The sequence below is a fragment of the Anguilla rostrata genome, chromosome 15 (assembly GCF_018555375.3).
Source record: "Anguilla rostrata isolate EN2019 chromosome 15, ASM1855537v3, whole genome shotgun sequence".
NCBI lineage: Eukaryota > Metazoa > Chordata > Actinopteri > Anguilliformes > Anguillidae > Anguilla > Anguilla rostrata.
In genome coordinates this window covers 24,363,321-24,390,854 of record NC_057947.1, presented here as the reverse complement: position 1 = coordinate 24,390,854, position 27,534 = coordinate 24,363,321, and the positions used below count along the sequence as shown (strand labels likewise).

General features: G+C 40.4%; 1 protein-coding gene and 1 long non-coding RNA gene across 5 annotated transcripts in view; both read left to right on the top strand.

The window, feature by feature from the left end:
- The window catches only part of LOC135240581 (rho guanine nucleotide exchange factor 7-like), a 38,096-nt gene extending 30,697 nt beyond the window's left edge, over nt 1-7,399 (top strand). Inside the window, exons 18-22 of one of the 2 annotated variants that reach the window (XM_064310208.1) lie at nt 83-172; nt 1,226-1,405; nt 4,779-4,878; nt 5,332-5,386; nt 5,576-7,399. In XM_064310208.1, the coding sequence (XP_064166278.1) occupies nt 83-172; nt 1,226-1,405; nt 4,779-4,878; nt 5,332-5,386; nt 5,576-5,698 (548 nt within the window). In that variant the 3' untranslated portion in view covers nt 5,699-7,399. The remainder of the gene's footprint in view (nt 1-82; nt 173-1,225; nt 1,406-4,778; nt 4,879-5,331; nt 5,387-5,575) is intronic. The other variant, XM_064310209.1, reaches the window with a different exon arrangement.
- Nucleotides 7,400-14,678: 7,279 nt separating this feature from the next.
- The window catches only part of LOC135241010 (uncharacterized), a 134,759-nt gene continuing 121,903 nt past the window's right edge, over nt 14,679-27,534 (top strand). For 2 of the 3 annotated variants that reach the window (XR_010325854.1, XR_010325853.1), the window contains exons 1-2: nt 14,679-14,817; nt 15,060-15,170. This is a non-coding gene — a long non-coding RNA (uncharacterized LOC135241010). Of the gene's footprint in view, nt 14,818-15,059; nt 15,171-25,285; nt 25,935-27,534 lie in introns of those variants that run through there. The other variant, XR_010325852.1, reaches the window with a different exon arrangement.

Genomic DNA, 27,534 nt, shown 5'->3' with positions numbered 1-27,534 from the left:
GTAGAACCGTGTCCCTCCTCTCCCTCCTGACTTTCACCTGGCTATGTCATTAGTTGATTTCCCCTGTCGTTCATCCAATCAGGCACGGCCGCGCTGGAGGAGGACGCCCAGATCCTGAAGGTTATTGAGGCCTACTGCACCAGCGCCAAAACTCGGCAGACGCTCAACTCCAGTAAGATCACACCCAGCACGCTCCACTCATGGTCAAGGGACTGTGCACTCCACAGAGTGCACTGAGAGTCCACAGCTCACTGAAATGTGTGCAGCTCAATTAACCCAGTGCAGGCAGGATCTTAGGAATAGTAATTATCTAGGAGTCCATTAGCTGTGGAGTACACAGCAGTTCAGGAATGAAAACATGTCCTAGGCCTACTGTACCTACCCATGAACATTTGTGAGGCAGGGGTGCTGTCGTCACTGGAGTTCTTTATGATGCTACGTTGTGTTAAAGCCCTTTCGTTTGCAATACTTTCAATGATCTTCAGAAACAATATGGATTTCTTTCTAATAGCAGCGTTATTGTACAATGGTGTTATTGGAAACTGACTTGCCTGATAGCAGTGGAAAGCCAGGAAGGACGTTAAATGTTTTGTCCAGTACTCTTGATCTGCGTTGATGTTCCCGTAATACACCAAAGTGAGTGTGTTATCTCAAGCTACCCCTTCACGTGTATTTAAACAGTCTGGTTTCACTTCTGTCCTTCTGTACTAACACTGGACATAAATGTTAACATTAACTCTCTATGTAGTGATGCTTTGACTCCTGCTTCTGTGAAGGCAGGCTTCTTACTTCTGACTTCCTGAATTCACAGCACTGGGTCTGATAGGGGCGTTCTTAGGCCACTGCCCCCCCAGTCTTGTAGTTTTCTAATGATAGCTCAGTGTTACTGACACTCCTTTAACAGTGTTTCTCTTCTTTTTCTCCTTTCCTGTATTCTCATTTGCATTTTTCCCTCCTTTGTTGTCCTTTGCTGATTTCTCCTTTTTTTTATTTGTTTGACCATTTGTTTGGATCCCCTGCTCCTTTCCATCGTTCCTGTTCTCATCCCGGTTTTAATTTTTTAAATGTTCGTTCGACTCCCTCTTTTAAAAATATTATTTTGCCTATTTTGCAAACCCGATCCTGTTCCTTCTCCATCTGAATACCCCGATACCACACCATCCCTCTCCCACCCACCACCACATTTATATGATTTAAACTCCCCACCCGCACCCCCAACCCACAGCATGGCAGGGTACAGATCTTATGCATAATCACGTGCTGGCCGATGATGACCTGTCCAGCATGGACTCTCCGGTGCGTCGCAACAGTATCTCCCGTCCAGAGCCGACCTCTGACCTCTCAGAAGACTCAGACTATGACATCATATGGACAGCCCATAGTAACAGGATGGTTTCCTCATCTCGTAAGAGCCGCTGCTCCTATATCTCTCACCAGAACTGAAGTGCTCCTATTCAACTATATTTTCTTAAATGTGTTTTTTTTCTCTATTGTTTTTATATTTTTAAAGCCCTTTCAACCAGCTGCTTGTTGCCTTGTCACCTGCCTCCTTTTTTTACCCCCTGCCGTATTGTGTAGTTTTCCCTTGTTGTGGGCGGTTCACACTTGTTCTTGACTGCACTGAGTAGGACATTGCCTCTGCGTTCAACAGAGGTCGAGGTCAAGGGTGCCCGAGATGCTGAAGTGCATTGTGGATCTTGTTGGCTGATAGAGGGGAGACCTGTGGATATAGCAAATGGATGGACTTGGAGGGAGGTTATAGTTTTATGGAAGCGTGGTTCAACTCACACCAGAGTTACCTGAGAGAAACTCAACAGCAGCTAAATCATTACAGTTAAAAAAGGCAGGGTGTTTTTTTTTAACTGTTAGGTACATTTTAAGTGTTTTAACCTTTTAGATCCAAATTTGGGACTGCAGACTGGCACTCTTCTGAAACTTCTGCAGTCCACCAGCTAATCTGCACACTGCTTGCCTACGTAGCTGGTACAGACTGTGACCAACGCATCAGACAAGAGGAGTGGCTTTTGTGTAAAGTGCTCTGATAACGGCACCCCCCCCCCCTCTTCTCAGGACAGCACTACAGCCAGTATTGAAGTGTCCTGTGGGGCTGCCAGCCAGTTTTCACTCTCATTCCGTAGAGATGTGAAATTTTCCTGGTCGCGTGTTGGCATGGATTTGATTGAAACATCACTTGTTGCAAGTGAATGTCTGAGATTAAATATTTGAGTTTCTCTGGTGTTGATGGTAGCGCCAGGTCATACAGTCACTGCAGAACCCAAAAAGTATTGCATTCCTTTTAAAAGGTGGCATTACCTTCGCCATCTATAATAATTAGCAGAAATTCTAAAGAAACGACTTTCTGGAGAAATTATTCCTGCTATGCTGATATCTGGAGAAATGTCGCATTGCAGTATATGAAGTGTTGTGAGGTTACGTGCAAAGTCTTGATTTACCACAGCAAGACCCCAAACAGGAAAGCCTTTCGGATGTGCGGCACACTGTACATGCTGTGATGTTTAGGGGGGGTCTGACACATCTCTCTCGCACAAAAACAAACGCAAGCACAGGCGTTCTGCTTTCTCAGAGAAAGTGTTGCAAATGCCATAATGCAACATGCAGGTGCTTCCTGTCCAGAATGTGTTAAAGGGTGCAACCTCATCCTGAGGAAGAGAACTGCAGGGTAGTGGAAGGAGTTGCAGAGAATGGGAGTTTGTTAGGGGAAGACTTAATCACAGCATCGGCGGCTGTTTTAAAATAGGACATTTTGTTGGAGTGTTACTATTTGTGTGCCAGAATGATGTTTTGATGTTCAAGCCCAGCTTATAAGTGGCTTATATTGCGACAAAAGAGGGACCAATAGTTATCCACTCAGATGGTGGGCCACTTCTTCTTTAATAACCGTGTTTGTGGACGCCGTATAGCTGTAACAAGCAGAGAAGTTTGTGTTTTGTCTGTGTTTTAGTTCTTGTGCTAAAACCACATGATGGAAGTGCCCGTGTATATACAGTATGTTTGTGTTTATAGTTTGTCCTTTAAACTAAACTAAATGAACTACTCCAAATAACCCTGGAGAACATCAGGCCCCGTGTAGTGGCCTGAAGACTGTGCTGTCACGGGCAAAAGGACAGCTTCCTGCATCTGGGGTGAGTCTGTCTGTTTCCCAGTTTGGATTGTGGGAGTTGCCTCGCCTTGGTTTTCATTTCTCTTATGTTACAATCTCCACATTCACTCTTGTTAGCCCTTCCCCTTTTGGTGGGAGACCTTTATGACACATCTTGGGGTTTAAAGGGAGGGTCGTAACAATGCTAAATTCATTATTGTCTTATGTTATATTCTTTGTGACTTAATATTGACTGATATATGTTTGTGAGGGAAGAAAAAAAATCAGTGCTTTTAATTTTATGTATTTTAAAATGTTGTATATTTATTGTATTACTGTACAATGTGTGTATTATACCACTTGCCTATGGTGTGGATTGTGTGTAATATATACAACTTTTAAGTCTTGAGTACCTATAACAGAAAAGTGACCACCATTGTAATGTAACATTTTAGAAATGAATGTCTGTTTTTTCTTTTCTTTTTTTTTAAGCTTGGGCTATTTTATGGTTTGTCAGATTAAGCAAACTACTGTATAAGTTACCCTATAGAACATGCAAATGTGTTATTTTTGGAACACTGTATGTATTTTCTGATAAATGTGAATTGCAGTAATGTTTCAAAGATCTGGTTTGTTCATCCCACTGTTGTGATGGGTACAGATGACTTTCCATAATAATTCCATTTAAATGTCAGCTGTTGCTTATTGGTATTGCCAACTTCACCAACTTCACCAAAGTTTGATTCACTCGGTGGAATACTGAAGTATGTAGCCCCGGTGCATTACGGCACAAGAGCTCAGATTTTACTTTGAATGGGAAAAACTTACGAATGTTTTTTTTTTTTTTTTGGGTTTGAGTTTTTTTAGAACAGGGCAGCAGTTCACTGGAAATGTCCTCTGAATATACTCCATATACCAGGGCTGCACAACTTCCGGTTTTTGTTCCCTCCAGTTAGCTTAGTTTTAGTTTTCTGACCAGTTTAACTATTGTGTTTCACTCCTGTTCTTGAGCACAGTAAAATCTTTAAGATACACTTGCGGTCTCTGGCTGTATTCGGTGCTTAAAGAAATGTTAGGTCAGGACATGATTGAGATAATTATGTGATTGAGAGCAGAAGTTGAAACGAAATCCTGAAACGGATCGGCCCTTGTTGTGCACCCCTGCCCAATACTCTTGGTTCGGCTGGGGATGATGAAAATGTGAAGAGTCACAAGGCCCCCACTGTCCAGTGGAGGAAGACAGAGGGTGTCTGTGTGCTTGTTATTTTCCCTTGGACCCTGAACAGAAATCTCTTTTGGCCATCCTTATAATATTCTTGTTTGTACTGGTGTTTAGTTAAAATACAACACAAATAATATTGTGTGAAAAAAATCTGGAAAAAAAAACACAAAGGAGGTGGAAAGTGTCTAGCCTTTGGTAACTCCTTATAGCTGCACCTTTTTTAAATAAAATTTGATGGTCTGTTACCTCTCTTGCCTTGTGGGCTGTACCCAGAATGCATCCGGGCTCATGCATGACATATCTACCAATAGCATGTCTCGTGCACTCTGTTAGCTTGATCTTCTTGCAACCTCACTGCAAGCAGCACACAATCACCTCCAATCACTTCTGTCAGTCAAGCAGTGATTGCCTGGGAAACTGAAAACAAATTGCAGATGCTCTCTTCTTTTAAAACAGGATCTTGGAAGGAATCGGGGCCTCACATGCTATTTCCCGAAGAGGAGAAGATTATCGTGGAAGGGACCAACAGCAACGGTCAGACCGTGATCGAAGAGAAGTAAGAACATTTTTTCTCCGTGTGGCAATTCTGAGGGCACATATTTGTTTCTTCATGTCAGTGGTTAACTTCTGAAATGAAGTTCTGAAGTTTCTTCAGCATGACAGTGATTGAGACATTATTCTTATTATGATTATTCTTGATTATTCTTATAACACAGGCTGTGCCAGCATCATCACTGAGCCATGTATTATTCTCATGGCGAAATGCACCACATATTTTGGAAACAAACTGGTGTCACTGGCTGTAGGTTTTTACTAATAATATCATGCTGAGGACTATGAAATTGATGAAACTGCTTTTATTGCGCCAAGAAAAAAACGTGTATTCCTGAAACAACCATAAAAAAAATGAGTTGCATGTTTAGGGTTCCAAAGGAATAATAAGACTTTGCCTTGATGTCCTTGGTCATTTAACGGGTTCTGCTCTTTCATACCGTCCCTGTTGTTTTAGGAGCCTCGTGGACACGGTTTACGCGCTGAAGGATGAAGTACAGGAACTGAGACAGGTCTGTTATTTGTGCCCCCACACGTCTGTCGAAGTGCAAATCATGAGATGTTTCATGCACACGCACAGTTCAAGAGTCACAGAGGGAGGTATTTCAGAGGGAGCCACAGTAAATTTCCCATACCAAGAAAAACCTTCTCCTTGAGTGGAATGAGGGGTTTTAACATCCCTGTCATCTTCTCCGAAACAGGACAATAAGAAGATGAAGAGGACGTTGGAGGAGGAGCAGAGGGCTCGGAAGGAGCTGGAGAAGATGGTCAGGAGGGTGCTGAAGACCATGAACGACCCTTCTTGGGACCAAACCAATTTGTGAATAGTTGTGTCCACCGCGTTTTGTGTCCGCTCGCCTTTTTGTTCACTCGTCTTAATCATTCTTCATCGTCTTATCGTGTGACAGCGGAGGGAGGTTTCTGCACACGGGAATGCCCTCGAGTCCCTCTGAGACACGATCCTGTCTCAGACTCAGAAACGGGGGCTCCCTAATGTGCAGCTCCGCTCCGTTGCTGTGACGCTCAGCATTTTAAATAACTGGAAACGGGGATCTGCCATTACAGTCCTGGAGGGCCTCTCTGTCTGCCAGTTCTCAGTGCGAATCAACACATCTTCATTTGAAGTCATTGACTGGCTGGTTGTTTCCGAGGCCTAATTGGCTTCAGAATGAAAGGACAACACAGAATCCTGCAGGCACTGCAGCCCTCCAGGACTGCAGTCTGAGACCCCAGTCTGGAAGCATGGAGGTGGTCTGACAAAATGGAGACTGAGGGAGGGAGGGAGGGAGGGAAGGAAGGAAGGTTGAGAGCTCGCAGAAGTGAAGCTGAGAGCATCTACTGTGACCAACTGCACTAACTGACAGTAACAGGACCAAATCAACTCACAGAGGGTGTCTGGGGTCAAGAAAGCCCTGAGAACATTCTGGAACCCCCCAAGCCTTTCCCTAATGCTGCTTGCTATCAGCCATCTTTTTCTTCTATTTTTTCTTTTCATTTTCAAACTATTGCGTTATATCCCACACGCCACCCCTAATAAACAAGTACAGCTATCATTCACAGCTGAGATTGGAATTTTCCTGATCAGGAAATGATGATTTTCAGACCTAAAATGGCTCAAACAGAGGCAGGGGACTTGGGTATGCCATAAGCGCCCACAGCAAGAGCTTTTGTATTCGTGGACAGATGATATCAGAGAATATTCAGCAATAAAACCAAACGCTACTGGCACTATATTTTTAGGGCTGAAAAGGAGTATTTCCTCATTAATCGGCGTTGAGTGAGTGTGCTGCTGTTGCCAGGGTGTGGGAGAGACTGCGTAATGTCACTGACTTTGTCTGGTGAGAGCCTGTGTGTGCCGATATTTTCTGGTGCTCTGCTCAGAGATCATCTCTTAACCCAACACGTAACCAACAGAAACTGCTAACAGCTCATGAAAGCTCACCACAGCAATACTACTCCAATTTGACTGGAAACGTTTCAGGTGAATTCTGTGCTGGTTGTCTTAAGAACCAGTTTTGTAGACACTTCTGGGTTTTAATTACCTCATTTTTTTTTTGTATGTTTTTGTATTATAATTTTTTTTTTTTTTTTTTGTGCGGCTGGGAATTTGCTATAGACCTTTTGTCTGTGTTGACTTTTTATGTTTTAATGTTTCATACAAGATTCCTACAGAGGTTGACCTTTATATTGTAAATACTACTGGGAACTGTGCCTTTTGAAATGGGTTCAAATATTTGGCAGTCTCATAAGCTCAAAGGCTTTTGTAAGAAACAGTCAAATTCCCGTCCTTTTAACAAATATACTGAATTAGTCACTTATTATTTGAACCTTTAATCTTTTTTGTAAGTTATGTATGTAAATGAAATTGTCTAATGAAAAGAACTGGTATGCACTGAGTGGATTTTGTTTTTGTTGTTGTTGAATCTGGTGAGAATGTCACCAGAAAGTACTTTGTGACCAATGTATTTTTAACCTAACACTGACTTAATGTGCATTGTTTATGTGAATTAAACCTGTAAATAGAGCTCTCTCTTCATTGCCTGTTCTCTTTATTTGAATGCATGAATGAATTTTATGAATTCATTTTTGAGAATTTAAAAATACATAAAATATTACACTGCAGTTATTACGTGCATTTAAAATCATAGAGGATTTTAAAAAACACAACAAAGCTAAGATGGCTTTTTTAAGTGTCACGAATCAATCCTCACCCCTTCTATTGATACATACACATATCTTTCATGGAGTAGTTATTACTTCTCAGTGCTGTTTAAATGGTTGAACTAACTGTTCTGATGATGGAACTCAGAAATGGCTTGGAAAGAACTTTGATATCTTTGATATGATTTAGTATCAACACTCCAACGTCTTGGTTACTTTTTGATCTATTCATTGACTTTTAGTGACGAGTTATATACCATTATTCAATAGCTGGAATACTTGAAAGATCTGTTAATCCAGGGCTGCTGGGTGGCGCAATATTTTTTACTGCTTTAAATTGTGAATTCTGACTATATTAGTGATCTGTGTGTTTGTAAAGCATAGTTTCCTTTCTTGGTGATCTTAGCACGTACAGTATATGGGCCACTGGCAAAGGAAAGCAGAGACCTTCCATTCTTGATAGTGTTGCTGTATATTGTGTGCAGAACTCCGGGCTGTTTCTCCATGGTGTGTGCGTGCCTGGGGGCGTGCGTGCCTGGGGGTTGTGTGTGCGTGCGTTTTATTTACCCGTTTACACTTGCAAACTTTTAGACTGAACTTGATTTAAGTAGGCAGGCCAAGCATATCGTTAGCGAGAGTCACTTGTGAGTATCAAGATTGTGGAGCTTGATAACTCAATCTTTCAGTGCAGCAGTTCACTCACTGTAGGATGGATTCTGCACTGAACGACTGTCCAATCTAGAGGTGTATTTACTAGCTGCTGATTGGATAGATCGGTATCACCATACTACTGAATGAAGAGGCAAGTCTAAGTATTTTTTTGTGAATGGGGCCAAAAGATGCAGCTCATTTTAAGTTATTTCCACAACAGCTACTGTAGATGGAATGAGCACTGGCCTTGTGAGGCATGACGCATGACTGCATACATCTAAAAAATTTCTAAAAACCAAAATTCCACTTTCAGTTTCTGGGTAGACCTGTTTGGTAAATGCGTTGGACCCAAGCGGACTGGAAAATGTTGAGAATCAGGAAGCGCTGGTTATTCTGTCTGCACTCAAGGGATACAGCGTAAATAAGACAATATAGTCATTGTTAAGAGCCTTCCATCATTCTAGCCCATGTTTTCTCCAGGTGTCAAAGAATCAGATGAATGACCCATCAGGCACAAAAGCGGCCAGAAAAATGAAACAAAGTAATGGTAACCAATCAGAGGCCTCTAAACTAAGTGTAGCCAATCAGAGGGCTATAAAGTTAGGTCAGCCCAATGATGGGTATGCCTGTGACAGCACAGGTAACCGCACACACACTCCTCCACACAGTCCTCTATTCCTGCTGTTTGTTTCCATTTGGCATGCATTTGTGGGTTTACAGTTCTTTCTTTCTCTCTCCACTGTCTGTCATTAATGCCAGTCCTGTGCCAGGAATTTACCAAATTATGAGGAAAAGAAAAAATAAAGGAAGGATATGCAGTCATGATGCCCTCTTTAGGTCTGATATTGTCTGATATTATTAGGTCTGATAACTGCCATTTTATCTTTTTTTGTAAATGTTTTTCCCTGAAAGGTTTGAAAGGAAAGCAATAAAGCCCATTCAAAGGGTGTGAATGCAGAAAACCCCTTTGGGAGATTGACCAAAGGGCTCCTTTTCTTTAGCTGGTAATCAAATTGGAGCTGAAATGAAATTGGAGTTTTCTTATGAAAATAGCCTTTGTTGCCTGGAAGGCCGGGTAATACATAAACAATAAGCAGCCCCTTTGTGTGGGTAATATATTCATGCTTTCCGAGAGGTGTAAAAGCCAGAGCTCCGCCAGTATAAAAGACAGCTCCAGGTTGGTCGAAGAGCATTTTCGATTGCCAGGTTTAAGGAGTTTGTGTGGCTGTGCTCCCTCCCCTTCCCTCCCTGCCTCCCTCTCTCCTGCACTCCTTTCCTCCCCTCTCTCTCTCTCTCTCTCTCTCTCACTCACTCCTTCCCTCTTTCTTTCTTCTCTCCTCTCCTCCTTCTATTGCTCTCTCTTCCACTATATAAGAGCTTCCTCTTGAGGGGTTTTGGTTGGGTTCTTTTTGCCTCCCATTGCAACATGTCCTGGGAGACTGCGGTGCATCTCAGCCTGGTCAGGGGCTCTCTGGAGGAGAGTATCAGCAGCAGAGGGGGACGCAGGTACAGCCACTGGACTGGGCAGAGAAGAGGAGCTGGTCTTTGCAGGTCAATGTTCATCCATGCAGGTGGACTTCCAGAAGAGAGAGAGAGAGAGGGAAAGAGAGACTGCAGCTCATAATGTAAGTGAGCGAATGTTCCCTAAGCTTGGTTTTCTTTGGAGGAGGGCACTCTGAGCCTGTCCAGAGCAGCATTAGCATTGGATAGGTCTGGGATAAGTCTTGGAGAGTGAACAGCTGGGGGTTAAGTGTCCTGGGTAGTCTTAAGAAGATGCAGTCATGTTGGAAGATCTGCATTCCAGAATGGCACAGTGTGGTATGTATAGTAAGGCAGGCAGGTCTGTTCACCAGTCTGGCATACAGGTGGCACATTGTACCAAGATGTTCAGGGACATGATGAACATTTCAATAAACGCATTTACAGTATTGCCTCATTTTTTTTTTTTTTTGGCAGATGTGAGTAACTTAGGTGTGAAAACAAAATGTTTCAATTAACACAGGAATCTGCTAGACTTTTACTTGGGTCTATAGGGTCATTTCAAATATGTATTTAATCCAAGTATATTCTGTGAAGATGCAGTGATTCAAGGTTCAAGCATGGAAATTAAATTCAGAGATTATGAGGTAGCCTACTAATGAAAATTGATTATATAAATATAAAGCAGAAGAAAAGGAAGTGTGAAATGTGTTCCATGCCTGTTGGGTCGGCCTCATATTTTAAAATAATCTTGATCTTGCCTTTTCTTTTGAAATGTCATCTTTAAGGGCCACTTGAAGTTTTAATACAAGGAATCTTGAACATTTCACTGTAAGTAGATGTGTGCATTTATCAGCCTGAATTTGTACTTCGTTATCATAATGCCTGGGATAACTTTTCACTTGAAATGTTTTACATGTAAAGAATGCCAGGAAAGGGCACTCCCCTGACATTGAACTGAAGACTGAACTGGGGAAACAATGTGATCAAGATTTCAGTGACTGGGGCTGTTAGGTGGCGCATATGGATTAAGTCTGGGTTCTGTGTGTAATGGTGTGCCTCTTGGTCTGGAATAAAATGCTAACAGCTCCAGTATAGACTATGGCTGAGGGAGTCCTGTTGGACGAAACACATTTGGTCACAGTGCCACCCAGGGAGGGGGGCTTCAGTCAGCAGGGTAACCCCCATTTCTCCCTGTGGTTGATCAGAAGCCTACAGCCTGCAGCAGATGGTGGACTGCAGATCAAAAAGATGCTACCAGTCTGGTTCTGCAAAGTAGTTGTGTCGAGTCATTGAAGCAGCTTTCTCCTGTAGTACTGTGTGGCTCGCAGGCAAACTGGAATCACGCATGATGAGGCTGATAGAGTCCAGCGCATGAGTGTCATTGACACAGCGATGACTCAAGAGCTGTCTGCTATTCCTTCTCCCTTCCATTACTTGATATTAAACAAGCTGAATCTGTGGTGCCCTCTAGTGCCTATTGCTTATATGCATTCAACAACCCTTACAAATCATCAGCATGATCACCATATTATTAATGGTCTGTTATGCAAGTTGAGCATGTACAAATTACATATTAGTCTTGAAATGTACCACTCCGGTCTAGGTTGCATTGGTCTCTGGATTAGTAGTTCTCAAATATTCTAAGTTTAAGTTGGCAAGCATTTCTTTGTATTTGTTGTATTCATTGTATTTTGCAGTTGAAACAGCAAAACTATATGAAATGGTTAGTGACACAGTGGTAATAAACCTTTGCTCTCTCACGTAATGCATGCATTGCTTTGGAAGCATCTCTTAAATAATGTTCAATTTGATGTATGAACATTGACAATGCAGGCATATATTGGTGTCCTCATCACAACAGCATTGGTAGCAATGCATTCAGCTTTCCTTGGTAGAGTGTGGTGTTTTAGAAAATGAAATAGTTTTATTTTGTATATATATGTTAGATTATTTAGTATGACCAAAACAATTACATTTTATTAGACCTGGTACATATTTTTGTGGAAAACAAAACAGAAATATATTTGGATTTTTATGTCTGCACCGATGTGTCTGTATGTACATTTTTAGTATTGTTTTGGCATGCACACAGTAGGTCAGAATTTTTACAATTTTTTTTTGCGGACTAATTGAAGGATGACTGGCACTAAATATGAAGAAAATTGATTATATCGCCATCAAGTGGTGAAAAAGAAGAATTTTCTCAAGGCAGTCTTAATTAGCTTGGACATGTTGTTTTCTTTCTTTCATCCTTTTTCATTGGTTGTCCCAAAACAATCACATTGTATTTTATAGAGTTCTCTAGAGAGGGGGTAATATTGTCTCCTGCTTCACATAAGCATATTTTGTGGAAACATTTTAAGATGTAGCACATTGAGTGGGTGTTATGGAAAAGCCCCGCCCCACCCTCCCCCCGCCAACACACAGAAAAGAACTATAAGTGGTTGTTAAAATGGGTTCTCAAGCTTTTTAAACTAACCCCTTTATGATTTCTTTTCTGTGTATGTGTTTCTCCTCCCACCTTTCCAGTTAAATGTTTGAGTGTGGGATGTTAAATAAGGCAGTGTTGCAAAGTTAATTCTACTTCAAACTGTCATATGTTTCCCCCCCTCTCCTCTTCTCACATTTCCTTTCGTTTGTTATTTTAGCTCAGCAGTGCTACATCAGCTTGACATTTAATGCTTCAAGGCAGTCTCGTGTGACCAACATACACAGGACAGTTTACTCATCTAATTTGTCTGTACACGCTGCGGCTTTCAGCCTGTGTTCAATATGGGCCAAATTTCCTAACAAGAATGTGTTATGTAGGGCGTTCCTCTAGGCACTCTCTCACCCTGTAGGAGTTCAGAAATAGTTTGGAAATCACTGCAGACATGTAACTAATTATCCAGTTAAGGGCAAAATATATAGTTTTCAACAGCGCATGACAGTGTAGTGACTTATGATTGATAAATGTGGAGGAAGTGTCAGAATCATGTCCAAAATATGCTGGATGTCCAATCCAATTACTACATTTTTACATACTCAGTGAAGTTTCGTTTGTTTCATTGGATCTTTCCTTTCTTTTGTTTTTGTCCATCAGATATATGAGCGGCAAGTTGGAAATGTAGCTGTCGTGTATGTACTTATTCATTATTTTGTGTCTTCATTGGTTGATATTGCACATCATGGATTGAATTCAATAAGACCATTTCATATAGCAGTCTTGTGTTAACTTTGAAATGTTGCATTTGTTGAAAATTGGGTAAGTTATAACCAATTCAATAAAATAAATTCTCTGAATGTATTACAGGACAAGAAGTGGGACTCTCCAATGTTTCAATGAGATGACTAGTATGTGAGCATTCTCATAGTATGTAGAATTTCATCCAAAAACCTTGATGAGGTATATTTGAATTCAGCCACATTTATTCAGAGGTTTCATTTTGGAAAAAGGTATTAACTACCTATTATCAGAAGGTTATCAGAGTCATTTATTGAAAATTCTAACTTGACATTTTTTAAATAATTGCAGGATGAGATTTACAGACAGAATGTAGAAATTTACTTTGAATACTGTCCAGGATTCTATTGAAAAGCCAAACAATGGAGCTTTTGCAGCCATTGAGAAATGTCTGAGCAGTAGAAAGATTGAATCTGAGAGAAATTATTATAAAATGAGTTATTTACAATAAGGATAGAGTTAGCTATATACATACTTACTATGCCCCATCGATAGTCTATGCTTTAAAATATTTTGTCCAGTTGTCCTTTCTTTTTTCCCCAACAGCAAACCATTCTAAAAATGTAAAATAATGTATGTGCTCTGACAGGTGCATAGTCGGAGTAGTCACCTTTCAAATGATGAACAGAAGAAAGAAAATCCCTCATTTAGAGAGGGTTAAATATGGTTCATAGTGCCCTAAAAACAAGTACATGGGAATCTATATAAAGTCTGCCATCAAAGAGGCAGAATGGATAGAAACTTCTCACAGATGGAGTCTACACATTATTACTGGTAGACTCAATCCACCATAGGCTGTTAGAGAGACCACCACCATCAAATTTCCTGGGTCGAGGATTACCCAGTAGCCCCTTTCACACATGGAATCTGCAACATTACTGAGTTCTATTATCCGGGTCTGGTAGTGGTTTACCCGTTCACACGTGTCTCCTATATGGAAAAATACTGTGTCAAGGATTACATTGGGGATAGATTAGGAATGCAGAACAAAGTCAAAATGGCTTTATTAAAATACAATATCTGTAATAATCACCCAATTTATATTTACCCAATACTCTGATGTTTTTCAAGGTCAATTTCATTTGTCAATCCACTTACTCTGAACACAAGCCAATTGGTCTCTCTTTGAATGTTTGCCACACCCGTGATGACGACTTCAGCAATAATAGTTAATAGCAAGTATGTGTGTGCGTGTGTGTGTCAATTGCAGTATCCTTAGCTGGAGTTTAAACCTCATGTTTAAGCCTCTACACCACAGAACTGCATTTCAAATGGAATAACTACTCCTCATTCCACAGCTTTGCATAGCTCCTCCAGCCGTTATACAGTTCTGAAGTCTAGAGATTTAAACATGAGGTTTAAACACCGGCGAAGGACACTGCTATTGACCCTGTTGGTTCTCACTAGTCAAAAATCAAAACCAGCCAATGCTTAAATGTTCCACTTTAGCTTTTATCATGTCACTGAGTTAATTACCTTAACAAATAACCAAACGTATGTTACTCCATAAATATGTGAAGCACCGCGTAGTGTGGGGTAGTGTCATATATAATATTCGTCATAAATGTACGTATTGTCACGTTTCCAGGATAATCGGAATGGTTTCTTGACCTAGGAATTAGGCCTTCTAATCCACCATTCCAAAAAATATAACTCGTTAAGTCTAACTTGTGAAAAGTTTGGACATAGATGAACATTCAAATCAGAAGCCTACTTCCTCTGCATAATGCTGGAATTTGCGTTTACGTAACTCCGGATGTTCATATATCCTCCCTGATTTTTTTGCCATAGATGTGACCTCACTGCAGAGGTGGAGTTGGGATCGCGAGATGAAAGGAACCGGACGGTGGGTCGTGGCGGGAATTTTGAAGTCAATTTACGGCATTTTGTATCATAGTCTACCAACAGTGTTTCCGTCAGAGAACGGTATGTCCTGTTTCCTGTGTGCAAAAATGAAGCGTGAATTTGCTAGGGTCATCCACTTTGTTAGTGCGTTGCCCAGCTAAACTCCTTTTGGACGTGTCCGTGTCTGTGCCTGATTCTGCGCTTTGGAAAAAAAAAAAACTAATTTCAGATAGATATTGTGAGAAGTTGTCGTTTTTGCAATATTAACGTTTGTTTTGGGACTGGGGTTCCTGTTATTTTTTCCCCCTGTCTGGAAAATGAAGCAACTCCGTTTAAGTCCTCAATGGACTCCACGCGTTTGTGTTCAATATGGAGAGAAAAATATCCGTGGCAGGCCCTGCATAGTTGCCTGAGGACTGATATGGAGGGCTGAGGTGAGTAAGCTACACCTTGCTCCCTGTCATTTAGATTAAGGACGCTGCCTTTTTTTTGTTTTTGTGTTTTGACATACTCCACACACACTTCTTTGTTAACCTGCCCTTTTTGGTGACCAGACCACTATAGCACGTATCTTGGTAGTATTAAATGGAAGGTCGTAGTGCTGCAGAAGCATAGACTTGCGTTTGATTGGTGAAATTCAATGAAAATCACTTGTTTGCGTTGTTTAGAAAGTTACCACTAGAAGGCACTGTGGAGCTATAATAGATGAAGCCTCTTGTCAACCAAGATTCTTTGCATCCAGCAGGCATGCGTAGATAGTTCTGAACCAGTAAACACTAAATTTGTTACCTAAATTCGGAAGCTCATTCTAAACAATCGAATGAGTGTTTTGTTTCTCCAAATATATACGACAGAATCAACGAAGCAAAGGAGTAATACTTGTTTGTTTTTGATCAAGTGTTTAATAAATAAATCTAAATGATGCCTTATCCACTGTATATTTTGGGCTGTTATACTTTCTCAGGGGTGAAATGCATGATGGTTTTTTTGTGCTTAATGACTTTTGGGGGGGAAAGAAAGCATTAGCTACAACCCTGAAATTTCTGTCACCACTGTGTTCAAAATAAATGCAGGGTAGTGGCTATTTACATAAGTAGGAAGTGCTCTCGTGCCCTGTGAATACACTGGAGATGTATGAAAGCACAGCGATGGTAAAGTAACCAGTGTCTAGCTTTATTTGTTGACAGAAGCCTATATGGTTATAGTAAGCATACATCAGAGCACTTTATTTTTTCCATAAAATGAACCCCATCATGTAAAAGTTCTCATAGAACTGTGTTGAAACGTAAGTGGAAAGAATAATGAGGAACGGGATATCACTCTCGGTGGGTGAAATGAGAGACTGTCATAAATATGGCTCTTACTTGTGTTGTCTATGTTGGTATCCTTAAAATGCAGCAAACTAAAATATTCCAAACATTTTATACATTTTCTGATATTCATTCTGTGCTACTGTTGTGCATTGGCTGTACAATTTATTATTATTATTATTATTATTATTATTATTATTTGATTTTTATTTTTTGCTGTATGAGACATAATTCCTGCCGCTAAATAGGTTTCAATATAGTATGGTGAAACAGGGAGGCATTGAAAAGTCACAGATAAAGATTTTAAAAACATCTGATGTGTTCTATATCATGACTAAAACACTCCTGCATTAAAATGTGATGTAGGTCTATAATTGATGCTGCATTAACATTAAACGTTATCAGTTTTTATTTTATTGATTAGGAAAAATAATTACTATACCCACATTGTGGGAATTCTGGTTGCTATTTATAAATAAGTCATATTTTAAATGCAATTTTTCTTCATTTAAAACAAGGATACTATTTTTATGCTATTTTTATTGTTTAAATATGAATATGATAGCTATACAATTATTTACTGAGCAACCGCAGTGTTATCGTTTTATTTAATCTGAGAGATCGTTTATTTGTATTTGTGGATGGCTCTTGCAACCTTTGGATAAAGTCTTTGCGATAGCTACGAGGGCAGCTGCAAGTGGCTCTTTGCTCCAGGTAGGCTATATCAGAGGCTGATCGCGCACTGCTCGCGTGCCATGGGCGCTAGTTGGACGATAACGTCGTTGGCACATTCGGTATACAATCCGGCGCGTGACCTCGGCGCTTTGTGACGGTAGTGTGTGCGCACCGCAGCTGGGCAAACAGCACAGAGCGCGGTCACCATGGCTCGCGGCTCGCTTGCGCGACACTCATAATTAGGCTCTCACTACACGGGAAGGCTTCAACCCCAGCAATTTGATCGCAGATTATCCCTGAAATTACACAAATGCACTAGAAAACCGATTATGGGGGACATTTCAAGTGCGCAAAGCTGGCCATTGGGGAAACTCGGTGTTGTGCTGAAACAAGTTGTATGACGATTACATGATTTCAGAACTATTTTCAATAAACGTAGAGAACGCATTTTACAACCACGGATGTCTCAATGTCCTAATGGGTTTGAATAGGCTTTCATTTAGCTTGGGATTGGAGCATATCTAGACTCTTCTCCACCTTCCTATTCCACTCTTTTTCTAACTGGACAAATTGCCTCTAAATGCAGGACTGATCAGAAAAGAGGCAGTAGAATTCAAGTGATTGGTCCAACACAAAGTGAATCAGACGCTGGCTATAATTACACTTTTCTTTCTCAGTAAGTGTTTGATTTATACCCCCTTTAAAATAAATAAATAAATAATTTAATTTTTAAAAATGATATAATGATAATGGTATAGTCTGATACACTATTGCATCAAGATAATCATTGTTAAACATTTAGTGTGCATTTTGGTTTTTGGTTATTTTTTCCAAATAAAATTCCCTAGGGAATATGTGGATATTGGATATTTGACTGAGCTGATTTGTGGATCTTGGGGCACACATTTTCAGAAGTTTCCTTGAAGTCACAATCATTTTTTGAGGCACTAATTTGCATATGTATATTCTTTATACCTATATTGAAGATTCAGGTTTTGTTTTATTTTGAATTTTGTGGAAAATCACTTGGGAGTGAGCCTTGGTGATAGGCTACTTGTTCCATTTATGGCAGTACAAACTTGTCAAATAAACTTTAAACCTATGCTGAAAATGAAAACGATAATAACTGAGTGTCTGTATGATGGCCACAAGGCATTTGCCAGAAAGCAGGGAGAATGCATGATGCACAATACAAATCACTGCAGGACTGTATGTTGCTCAAACATGTATAGTTATATAAAGGATATATGAATGGTAATCACTGCTGCAAAAAATGTAAATGAGTTCTACCTTTAAGAAAGAAGGGTGGGGGGAAACAGGATTGATACAGAAAATGTATGTAGCATGACACCTGTTGTGCCAAAGTTGTGCATAACAACAAAGGCTTCTATTCAGTCCTATTGAGCCCGGTGCAATTACCTGCCATTAAAGATCCAGGTCTGCGATGTTTATGCCCACCACTCTCACCCTGCAAATTCGCTCATTACGCATAAATGCATAACCAGGAAATGCGTCCAGAAATTTGCCTCCTTTCAGACTGTTTTGGGCCTCTTCATTCATTACGATGTGTTTTGAATTGCCCTTTTTGTTGAAGTTTAACCCTGCCGCTGGCAATGTGGGGTCCGGAGCTGCTCATTTATGTCTGACAGCCATTCAGTGCTGCGTGCGTGGAGGCAGCTGCCCGGCTTGTGGTTCCCAGCAGGACAAAATGGCACACTTCTTTTAGTGCAATTATCCCCATGCATTACCCCCATGTTCCAGGCCACTCACACATGCCTCCTGTACCGCAGTCACACTCCTTCCTTAAAATGTAGCCCCTCCCCTTTTTGGGGGTGTTTGAGCACCCAGGAGAGAGATGCAGGTCTGACAGCAGGACATGGAACTGGGGCATTAAGTACCATTACTTTTCCACGGAGACTCTGCAACAGCAACTTCTTTGCACTTTTTCCAACTGTTGATCACCTGACAACACCTGGCATCTGAGTTTAGCGACCATTAGCCAAGCCCGGAGAAATTAGCAAACTTTCAGGACTCTAGGGAGATGTGAAGGAAATGAGAGTGACTCAGCAGGCCCCTAAACTTCCTGAAAGACAAAAAATCCCAGCCAATTTGTTTTTATAGGTGCTAGTGTTCAAAAACTCCTACAACAGACTGAAAATGATGCTGCACACTGCTTTCATTACTTCCATTTATTTAACCGTTTGTACAGCTTTTCAATCACAGACAGAACAGGCACAATTTTATTGAGATTTTTGGACAAAGATTTAAAATCAACGCGTTAATTACTTGTAGGTCTCTACCGGCATAATTTACAAGCTGAGATGTCCTTGTGGTCAATGCTAAGTAGGAAAAACCAGTACATGCCTCAAGACCAGAATCGGTGAGCATCGAAGCAGCATACGGACAGGGGATAGGAAAAGCTCTGCAGCAGCACATTTTTTTCCATGCAGGACACCGATTAGCCCATCTCTTGGATATATTGCCTTTGAAAAAATACGTTTGTCATGCAGGGGAGGGAAAACGACAGAACACTGCTCCTAAAAGCAACCTTCTGGATCTATAGACTGTAGTAATATAATATTACTTTATTAGATTATATTATTACTTACAGTATCTATCTGTGTGAATGATGTACTTTTGGTTCTGATGTATTGTGGGGCTGCCATGTGAGATACAACATGTAAAATCCTTTCTTGTAGTGGTGTCTTATGAAAATCTCAAGCCTATGTATATTTTGTATATTGTTACATTTGAGTGACGATGGAGGGATGTTAATTTTACATATTCCATGGGGATGATTAATAGATTATGGTTTATAATATAATATAATTATTATAAGGTTCCTTTTTGTGATGATGTGGACACTAAAATACCCGGGAAAGAATATATGTATTGTATTTTGTTCATTGATCTATTCCCAGCATCAGGAAATGACATCATCCATTTGTCTTATTAAAAAAAAGCATGCTCCATGTCTGATTGATACCTGATGAAGACCAATGGGTCAAAACCATAGACTGCGCAGTAGGGAAATGGACGACCCTTATATGGTCATAAAGTTAGGGCTCGGTCTGGGTCATCCGCATCAAGCGTGTTTCATTGGACCAATGAAAGCAGTGTGCGGCATCCTTTTTAGCCTGTTTACCCTAAACTTCCTGAGCCGTTGGTGCACCTGCAGGCTGATATTTCTCCTGCTCCGCTCCTTTCGTCTCCCGCTGGTAAAAAGCCTTTTTCAATTGTAAGTGGCCAGGTGTCCAAATGTCAGCCTCCGTGTCACCGAAGAGAGCGTTTTAATATCTTCACTTTGCTGGTGGCACAAATTTTGCCGAACTCTATTTGTGATTGGGGGGTGGGGGGGTCTAAGTGTTAATTCTGTTGATGTACTGTACAGGAACATTCAGTTAAGTGGTCTGAGTTTCCCTTTGAATTTATGTTGATTTGGGGAAATATGAAAAGAACATTAGGTACTACTGTTTGGTTGCTGCTATGTTGATTTTGTCACTGGAAACTGGGACATTTGCGCTATACTATATATTATAAATAAATGATGCATCTGGAATTTTGTGGCGCATGCCTGTGAGTGCAGCAGGATGTTTAGTGTTAATCTAACTGTTTGAGTCAAAAAGGGATCAAGTGTCAGAGTTAATTTAACTGAACATTTTTGTGCCTATAGTGTGCATGTGGGTGTACATTTGTGTGCACATATAAACTGATCGAAGTCATCCCAGACATTAATTTATAAGTAAAACAAGTCTCAGGTTGGGGCATGCTTGTCATAATTGTTAGATTGTGATGTGATGGTTTTCTACCCACCTCTCCAAAGAAAGATTTCTCCTTGTCTCTTGATTTCTGTCATTAAGTTATCATAATGTGTATGAACTACACAGCTAAAATAAAACTGAAATATAATTTCTAAAGATGTATACTTACAATGTATAGTACAGCTTTACTCAATGCTCAATGGCAATAATTCACCCCCTCTTCAAAAAAGAAAGAAAAAAGCCAGTTCACTGTGTTATTGACAGAATAATACTCACTGTATTATTTTCTCTGAAGCCAGTTATTTATCTGTCAAAAGCATGTGGCAACTTGCCAACAATTGTGACAAAAGAAGAACATCTGACAGCTCTGTATTCTTATTGGAGCAGAATAAGAACCTCTTACAGCTCAGCATTCCTATTGGAGCAGAATAAGAACCTCTTACAGCTCAGCATTCCTATTGGAGAAGAATAAGAACCTCTTACAGCTCTGTATTCTTATTGGAGCAGAAGAAGAAGCTATTACAGCCCAGTGTTCTTATTGGAGCAGAAGAAGAAGCTCTGGAAGCTCAATAGTATTGTTGAATAAGAGCTTATTATAGCTCAGTATTCTATTTATTAGGCCCTTCTGCATTCACCGCCTGGGACATTACATATTGCAGATGCAGCAATTTACAGATTACATTTTTACATACAATCGATAGAGCTGCATATTTACTGAAGAAATTCAGGTTAAGTGCATTGGTCAAGAGCATAACGGCTCCACCCCAGCTGGGAATTGAGCCCACAACCTTTGAGTTGCACGCCGGGTTCCTTAACCATTATACTACAATGTTTCCCCAGTCTCTGGGACAGTAATCATGTTCTGACAAAATAATATTTTCAGAACCATTTCTGAATAATTAAGATGAAATAATTGAGATGAGTGCATAAACTCCTTTCAGTATTTTATATTTCATTTTATTTTTTTACACCTTGGGTAAAAAGTGACATTGAAATACTTACTCAGAATACTGTACAGACACACACACACACACACACACACACACACATCCATGTCGAACTCAACTGTATTTGTTGATTTGATGCTCATCAAATATTTGGCCGTATGGAACGCATTCTGCCAACAGCCACGTAAAAGCTGTGACATTTCATCAAACTCCAAAAATGTTGATTGTTCCACATATGGGCTCGGTGCTGCTCCGTGTACACTGTTTAATGTATTTTGTGGTTCAAACATGACAGAATTTTTTGTAATAGCAGTGGATGAGGTAGACCAGCAGCAGACAGGGCGCAGACCGGTTCGGACCTTCTGCAGCACAGCTTTGCGGCAGGCGTCTGTTCTATATGTTCGGTTTGTTTGCTCTAAAAGGTTTGATGCTTATTATCTGATGTATAGGCTGAAAGACGAGCCTTTTCATTTTTCGAATTATCCTGGCAGGAGATAAATACATCTTAATCCTCACAAAAATGTCAGGGGTTCCTCAGTCCGATTTTGTGGAGGGGGTGGGTGATTTTGAAAATATGCAATAGAAACGCCTATGAATTCTCACTGATTTTGAAAATATGCAAAAGAAACGCCTATGAATTTTCAATGGATAAGATGTATTCCAACGATGTGTTCTGTCGTAATGTCTCGCCTGCAGGAATATCGATGTAATCTGACCATAGCAATGTCTTTCCGCGCGTTTATAGCGGTATCGAAGTTACTGTGTTGCATAGGATAATTTTACAGGTAAGAAGCCGGTAAAATTAGAAGAATATAAGCGCTGACGTAGAAGGCGGCTCTGAAATTATATATCTGCTCCAGCACTGGATTAAAATAGAGAGGGGGAAGAAGAATACAAGGCGCTGGACAATGCAAAAAGCTGTTCGGCAATTACATTAAAAAATATTTGAAATAGGGGAGAGCGGGGAAATACCTAACAGCTTTCACATTTGGCTCAATTCTGAAAATATGAATATAGATAGATGGGGGGGGGGGGGGGGGCGTTGTGTCTATTGATCGATGCATCTACCTAGAAAGTCCATTCTACCTCTACGTGTAAACATTCTACGCCGCGTTAGATTTTGCCCAGCTCTCCCCCTACCATTTCCATTGAGTATCTTGTAACAAATTTTGCAATATGTACAAAAGTTACCGAGTTAGCGATTGTGGACCAGAGGGGTTCACCCGCCCCCGACGAAATTCGCTTTTCAGCTAAAATGCAAGCAAAGCAAGTATGATTTAACAGGTGGGCAGCCGTATGCCGCACCGGTCACTGTCTAAACTAAATTAAAATTTGCCTGACTTAAACAGTATTATACATGCATTATATACATTGTCTGTAGGCCTAGTAGTGCGCATACAGTTCTATCCACAGATGACACCAGGATTAATCCCACTGGTGTTGTGTGGGACAAACATCTGTGGTACTTTAAATTATTCACTGAGGGCCTGATACCGCCTGACCTGAGGATCTATAGATTGCGTTGTTGCCGTTCTCGTTGTTAGTGTTAATCAGTTTAACCACCAGGTCAGTTAAACTATGCGGTTGTTCCTGTACTTGGACCGTACTTCTCTCTAGGGGTTTCGTCATACTTGTTCCTGGTTATGGTTATACACTTTGTTGTACGTCGCTCTGGATAAGAGCGTCTGCCAAATGCCTGTAATGTAATGTAATGTAATCTTAGGTGTTTTTTATACGCACCCCGACTACAGTGGATTTACACTCACGAGCATCCCCACTCGAACAACGCAATCGCTTAACTCCGCAGTGGGTGGTAGCCTAGAGTTGCACTGAATATGCCCTCTATGGCCTCAAATTTGTGCGGCCAATCATGCGATTTTCAGGCAAATCAGTGTTTTTGCAACTATTACATTGATTTTAATTTAGACAAATAACATGGTTTATATGGCGTGGACAAAGACCACGACACTGCATGAGACAAAATGAATTACATACGAATTGTAACGGATAAATCAGAAAGTAGTTTGTTGTGAATTATCATTTAAGTATGAATTATTAGTCTTATGTTTACCAAATGTGGTGACATTTAAATATTGATTTAAACATGTAGGCCTATTTCATTTCAAATGTAATTAATATGAACTAATACTCTAAATTAAATAATTTGGAGTTTATGTTCAAATGAAACAATAAAATAAAACTACGTTGCTACAAATCTGCTATGAAATTAGAAGGTATTGCATGTAAAGCCGTTGTCCTCCAAATGGACTCAGTTGTAATTATGCTGCGCGATAGGTTATCCCTTTTTATTCCATATTTTCCTGCGAGCGAAGTCTGTGTAGCCTACATAAAATAAGATGAATAGCGCTCGAGTCTCAAGCCGGGATTCATATAGCCCCGAATCCAATTGGACACACCTTTTCAATGACACTCCAACCAAAGCTCACGTCTCATATTCCCTCTTAAATCACCCGTGTGGGTGGAGCTCACGTGGGATTTGCTGACCGGTTGTCGTAGATGCCAATCACAATTAAGAACGGTTTCTCAGAGATGATGATAATGTTATAATGTTTTTCTTCATCTTTGATACATGTGCAAGTCTTCACAGGCATACAGACAGATAATAGGATAAATGCATTGACTCTGGAGGGGATTTGGGAAAATGAGTCCATTCTATATTCTATTGAATTCACAAATGCAAGTATTATGTGTAAGCTTCACGTTTGAGCAAACATTGTGTATGACTTGAGTTTTTGACAGCCACATTTACCATAGATGACTAAACAATTTCCCCAAACTAATCACAGCCAAAGTTGTTCTCCATCTTAACCTCACAATTTTGAGAGCTAGTATTCAGGCAGAAGCTATTCAGTTTGTGAATCTGATGATCAGGACAGTTATAACTTCCTGTTGAACAAGGATGGCTAAGGGCAAGCAAATAAGTTTGTAGTAGCCATTTTAAGTACTGTTTTAAAATATAATGAGAGCAAGTATGCACTGGAATTTCCAAAATGCTTTCTTGCATTGTGAAAGGATAAAAGTACATAAACAATGAAGTTCATTGAATAATTTCTTGTAGACACTCAGGAAATGGTGTTTCTTATCAATGTAGGTGGATGCAGTGCCGTTCATACCTTCCATTCAGTCCTGTAACAATCATCTAATATTTGTGTTTACACAATATTCTGAATCTACTGTAGCCATAAAAAAAACTGTAAGTGTGTGAAACTGGAGCAACTGGCGTTCACTTTAGGGAATTTTGTTTCATTGGCATCAGTAGTTGTGCTGTTTGCAGGAGTGACACATTCATTTTCTGCGCGTAGGAGCCGATTATAAAAATCATAGTGGTGCAAGAGGAAATTGAAAGTAATCTTTGTGTTGGTGCAAGAAATCAGGACGCCTCCTCATATTTAAAGTGAATATACTTGTCAGGGCTGAACGGCGGCAACACAGGAACTGTTGGGGTCTACTCTGGGGAGTGAAATCAGCTCAGGCTCAATCGGGCTCCGGAGACAGTCTTCACTTAACGGTCTGTTGAAGTATACGGGGAAGGACTCTACAGAACCATTGTGTTGCCCGAGGGGAGGAGGTTTTATTCTGTTCTCCTGAAGGGCTTGAACATGGTTGGGCACGGTTGGTTCTATGCTCTAGGATCCTTGAAATGTAGATTATTATATTCCAAACGTGGGAAATTATATAGAAAATAGACAGTTCTATGTTTAGCATCTTGTGCGCTCTTGCCTCCTGGGTGCAGCCTGCAATCCCATATTTATTTTTCACGTCGGACTGCATTATCCTGACTGGCTGCATAATGTAGCAACAGAATAAGTGAAAATATTTTTCCTGTTTCTTTTAGAACACTTGATAGATTGCTGACAACCTAATTCCGGGGAGTTCCAGCTCCTGTAGTGACCTGCTGCAGGTATTGCAAATGGACTTGAACATTGCTCTTTTAATCTCTGTAGGGCAACAGCAGTTGCTTTTATAGTATCTGTTTTATTTTTCTGGATTGTAACTTGCTTGATTAATGTGATGCATCCAAAATTGCAGGGGAAGCTAACAAGGTCTAACACTGCAATGGCCACTGCAACTCATTAACGGTTTCATTTGATATTTTCAGCAAAAAAGTTATACAGAAAACCAATGTCATTCTAGACTGTCATGACCACACCTTGTGTAGTAAACTGGGCCCCCTCCATCTGCGTCTTAATTCAAGTAACCTAGAATATGTGCAAAAAAAAAACAAAAAAACTCCACCCACATCCACACTGCCATTAACCTGTCTTAATGGTTACCACTGTTTGTTTTACCACGACAGCATCTTTGTTTTTTGTTAAAATTGTTTTATTTTGATCGTGTCATTGTATTTATGGACCTATCCCTACTTGGAGGGGTATACTGAACCCTGACTTTTTTTTCCATCTCAGGTATCAATGCTATTGTTACTGGATTTTATTTTAAGTGTAATGTGTGTGAAAATAAAGCAATTTGCTTGACTCATTATGGATACTGTCTCATATGTGTATATATATATATGTGTATATATATTTTTTTTACAAAACCTACGTGTTGAAGCATGCCTGTATATCTAGGTGGAGAATGGTGATATGAATCCTCACGAACAAAAATAGGAAGTAAAATATTTGCTTCCTGTTTCCTACCTATGGATTTGTAGTTCATTTGGTTTTGCAAGCAACAGTGAGGAAAGCATGGAGACCTATTAAAATCACCATTTGAGCCCGTTGCGTGCAATGGAGGGGGATTGTATACCAAAGACGATTTGCTTTCCTTTGTCTGTGCAGCAAAGGGGCCAAGTCATGTTAAGACAATATTTGAAAATATTTTGGGTTTAACAACGGGGTTGTGTCTCCGTAGAAACAACTGAAACAACCAGCAATGAAAATGAACCAAAACTAGGGTTTCATATGGCATTTTGTTTGAGAATATTGTTTTGAATCAGAGCCATGACTGACACCACTTATCGCTCTGGAAAAAGCTGCCATATGGGTTGCTCAATGTGAAAATGTTTTGTTTCCCCTTTTGATAGTGTTTCAGGGTTTATAATACAAGATTTTTTTTTTCTCAATTTCAGTGCAGCCTCATGCAATAATAGCAATTTCTATTGGGGCTTTTTTAGTTCAGCCTTCCCAATTAAGTGCACTAGGACCTCTAATTTACCCATCACACAAAAATGAAATTCTGTTGCCCTTCGGCTTTGTAGAGTGCATGGCTGGGTCCTCGAGCTTCTCTCTTCTGTTGATTTTTATCTTGGATTATGGAGTATAGAGAGTTTTAGATGGAGATTACAGTCCCCCTCCCCCACCATATTTACCACATATCCCACAGTCATTCCTGTGTTGTCGTTGTTCATCCGTGACAAACTGTTATTGTGCCTTTGATTCTCCAGGGGGACAATGGACCATTGACTTTTCACTCTTAAACAAAGTTATTTTTTTCTGGAAGCGGGATTCCAGCATTGCGAGTTTAATTAAGATAATTAAGATAATTAAACATTGACTACCCCGCTCAGATTGTCCAGACAATACATTGGGACACACACACGAACATGCGGAATGTGCACACATGCACACACGCACACACACACACACACACACACACACACACACACAAACCTGTGCTGCTTGGTGGAACTTATGGGGCTATAATGTCTTTGTCTGTCAAAAAACAGAAACCCTCGATAACCCATTCATTGGTGACCACTAAAGAATTTGATAGGTTAATGGAAAGAAGTAGGAGGTACGCCCTTTGTAATTGGACGTCATAAATCCTAAGGGCATGTGGCAGGGCGGGACAAAGGGGCAGTTTTATTTTCTTCCCCCGCTCTGGATGCCCTGAATGGGGAAGTGAAGGGACGTTTTATGCATTAGGTTGGGAGACTCATGACCACTCGCCCTGTACATTGATTTTCTTCCTTCCCGGTCCTATCCTCGACCAGCAAATGGACATACGCGGCACAATAACGCAGGATCCGCGCTTATCAAGATCCCTCCTGCACCCGATGCCTTCAGGAACCATTAACCTTGCTTTTTTATCAAGATGCTGGTGATTAGCACACGAGCCTTTAAAGCCCTATTGATGGGGCAG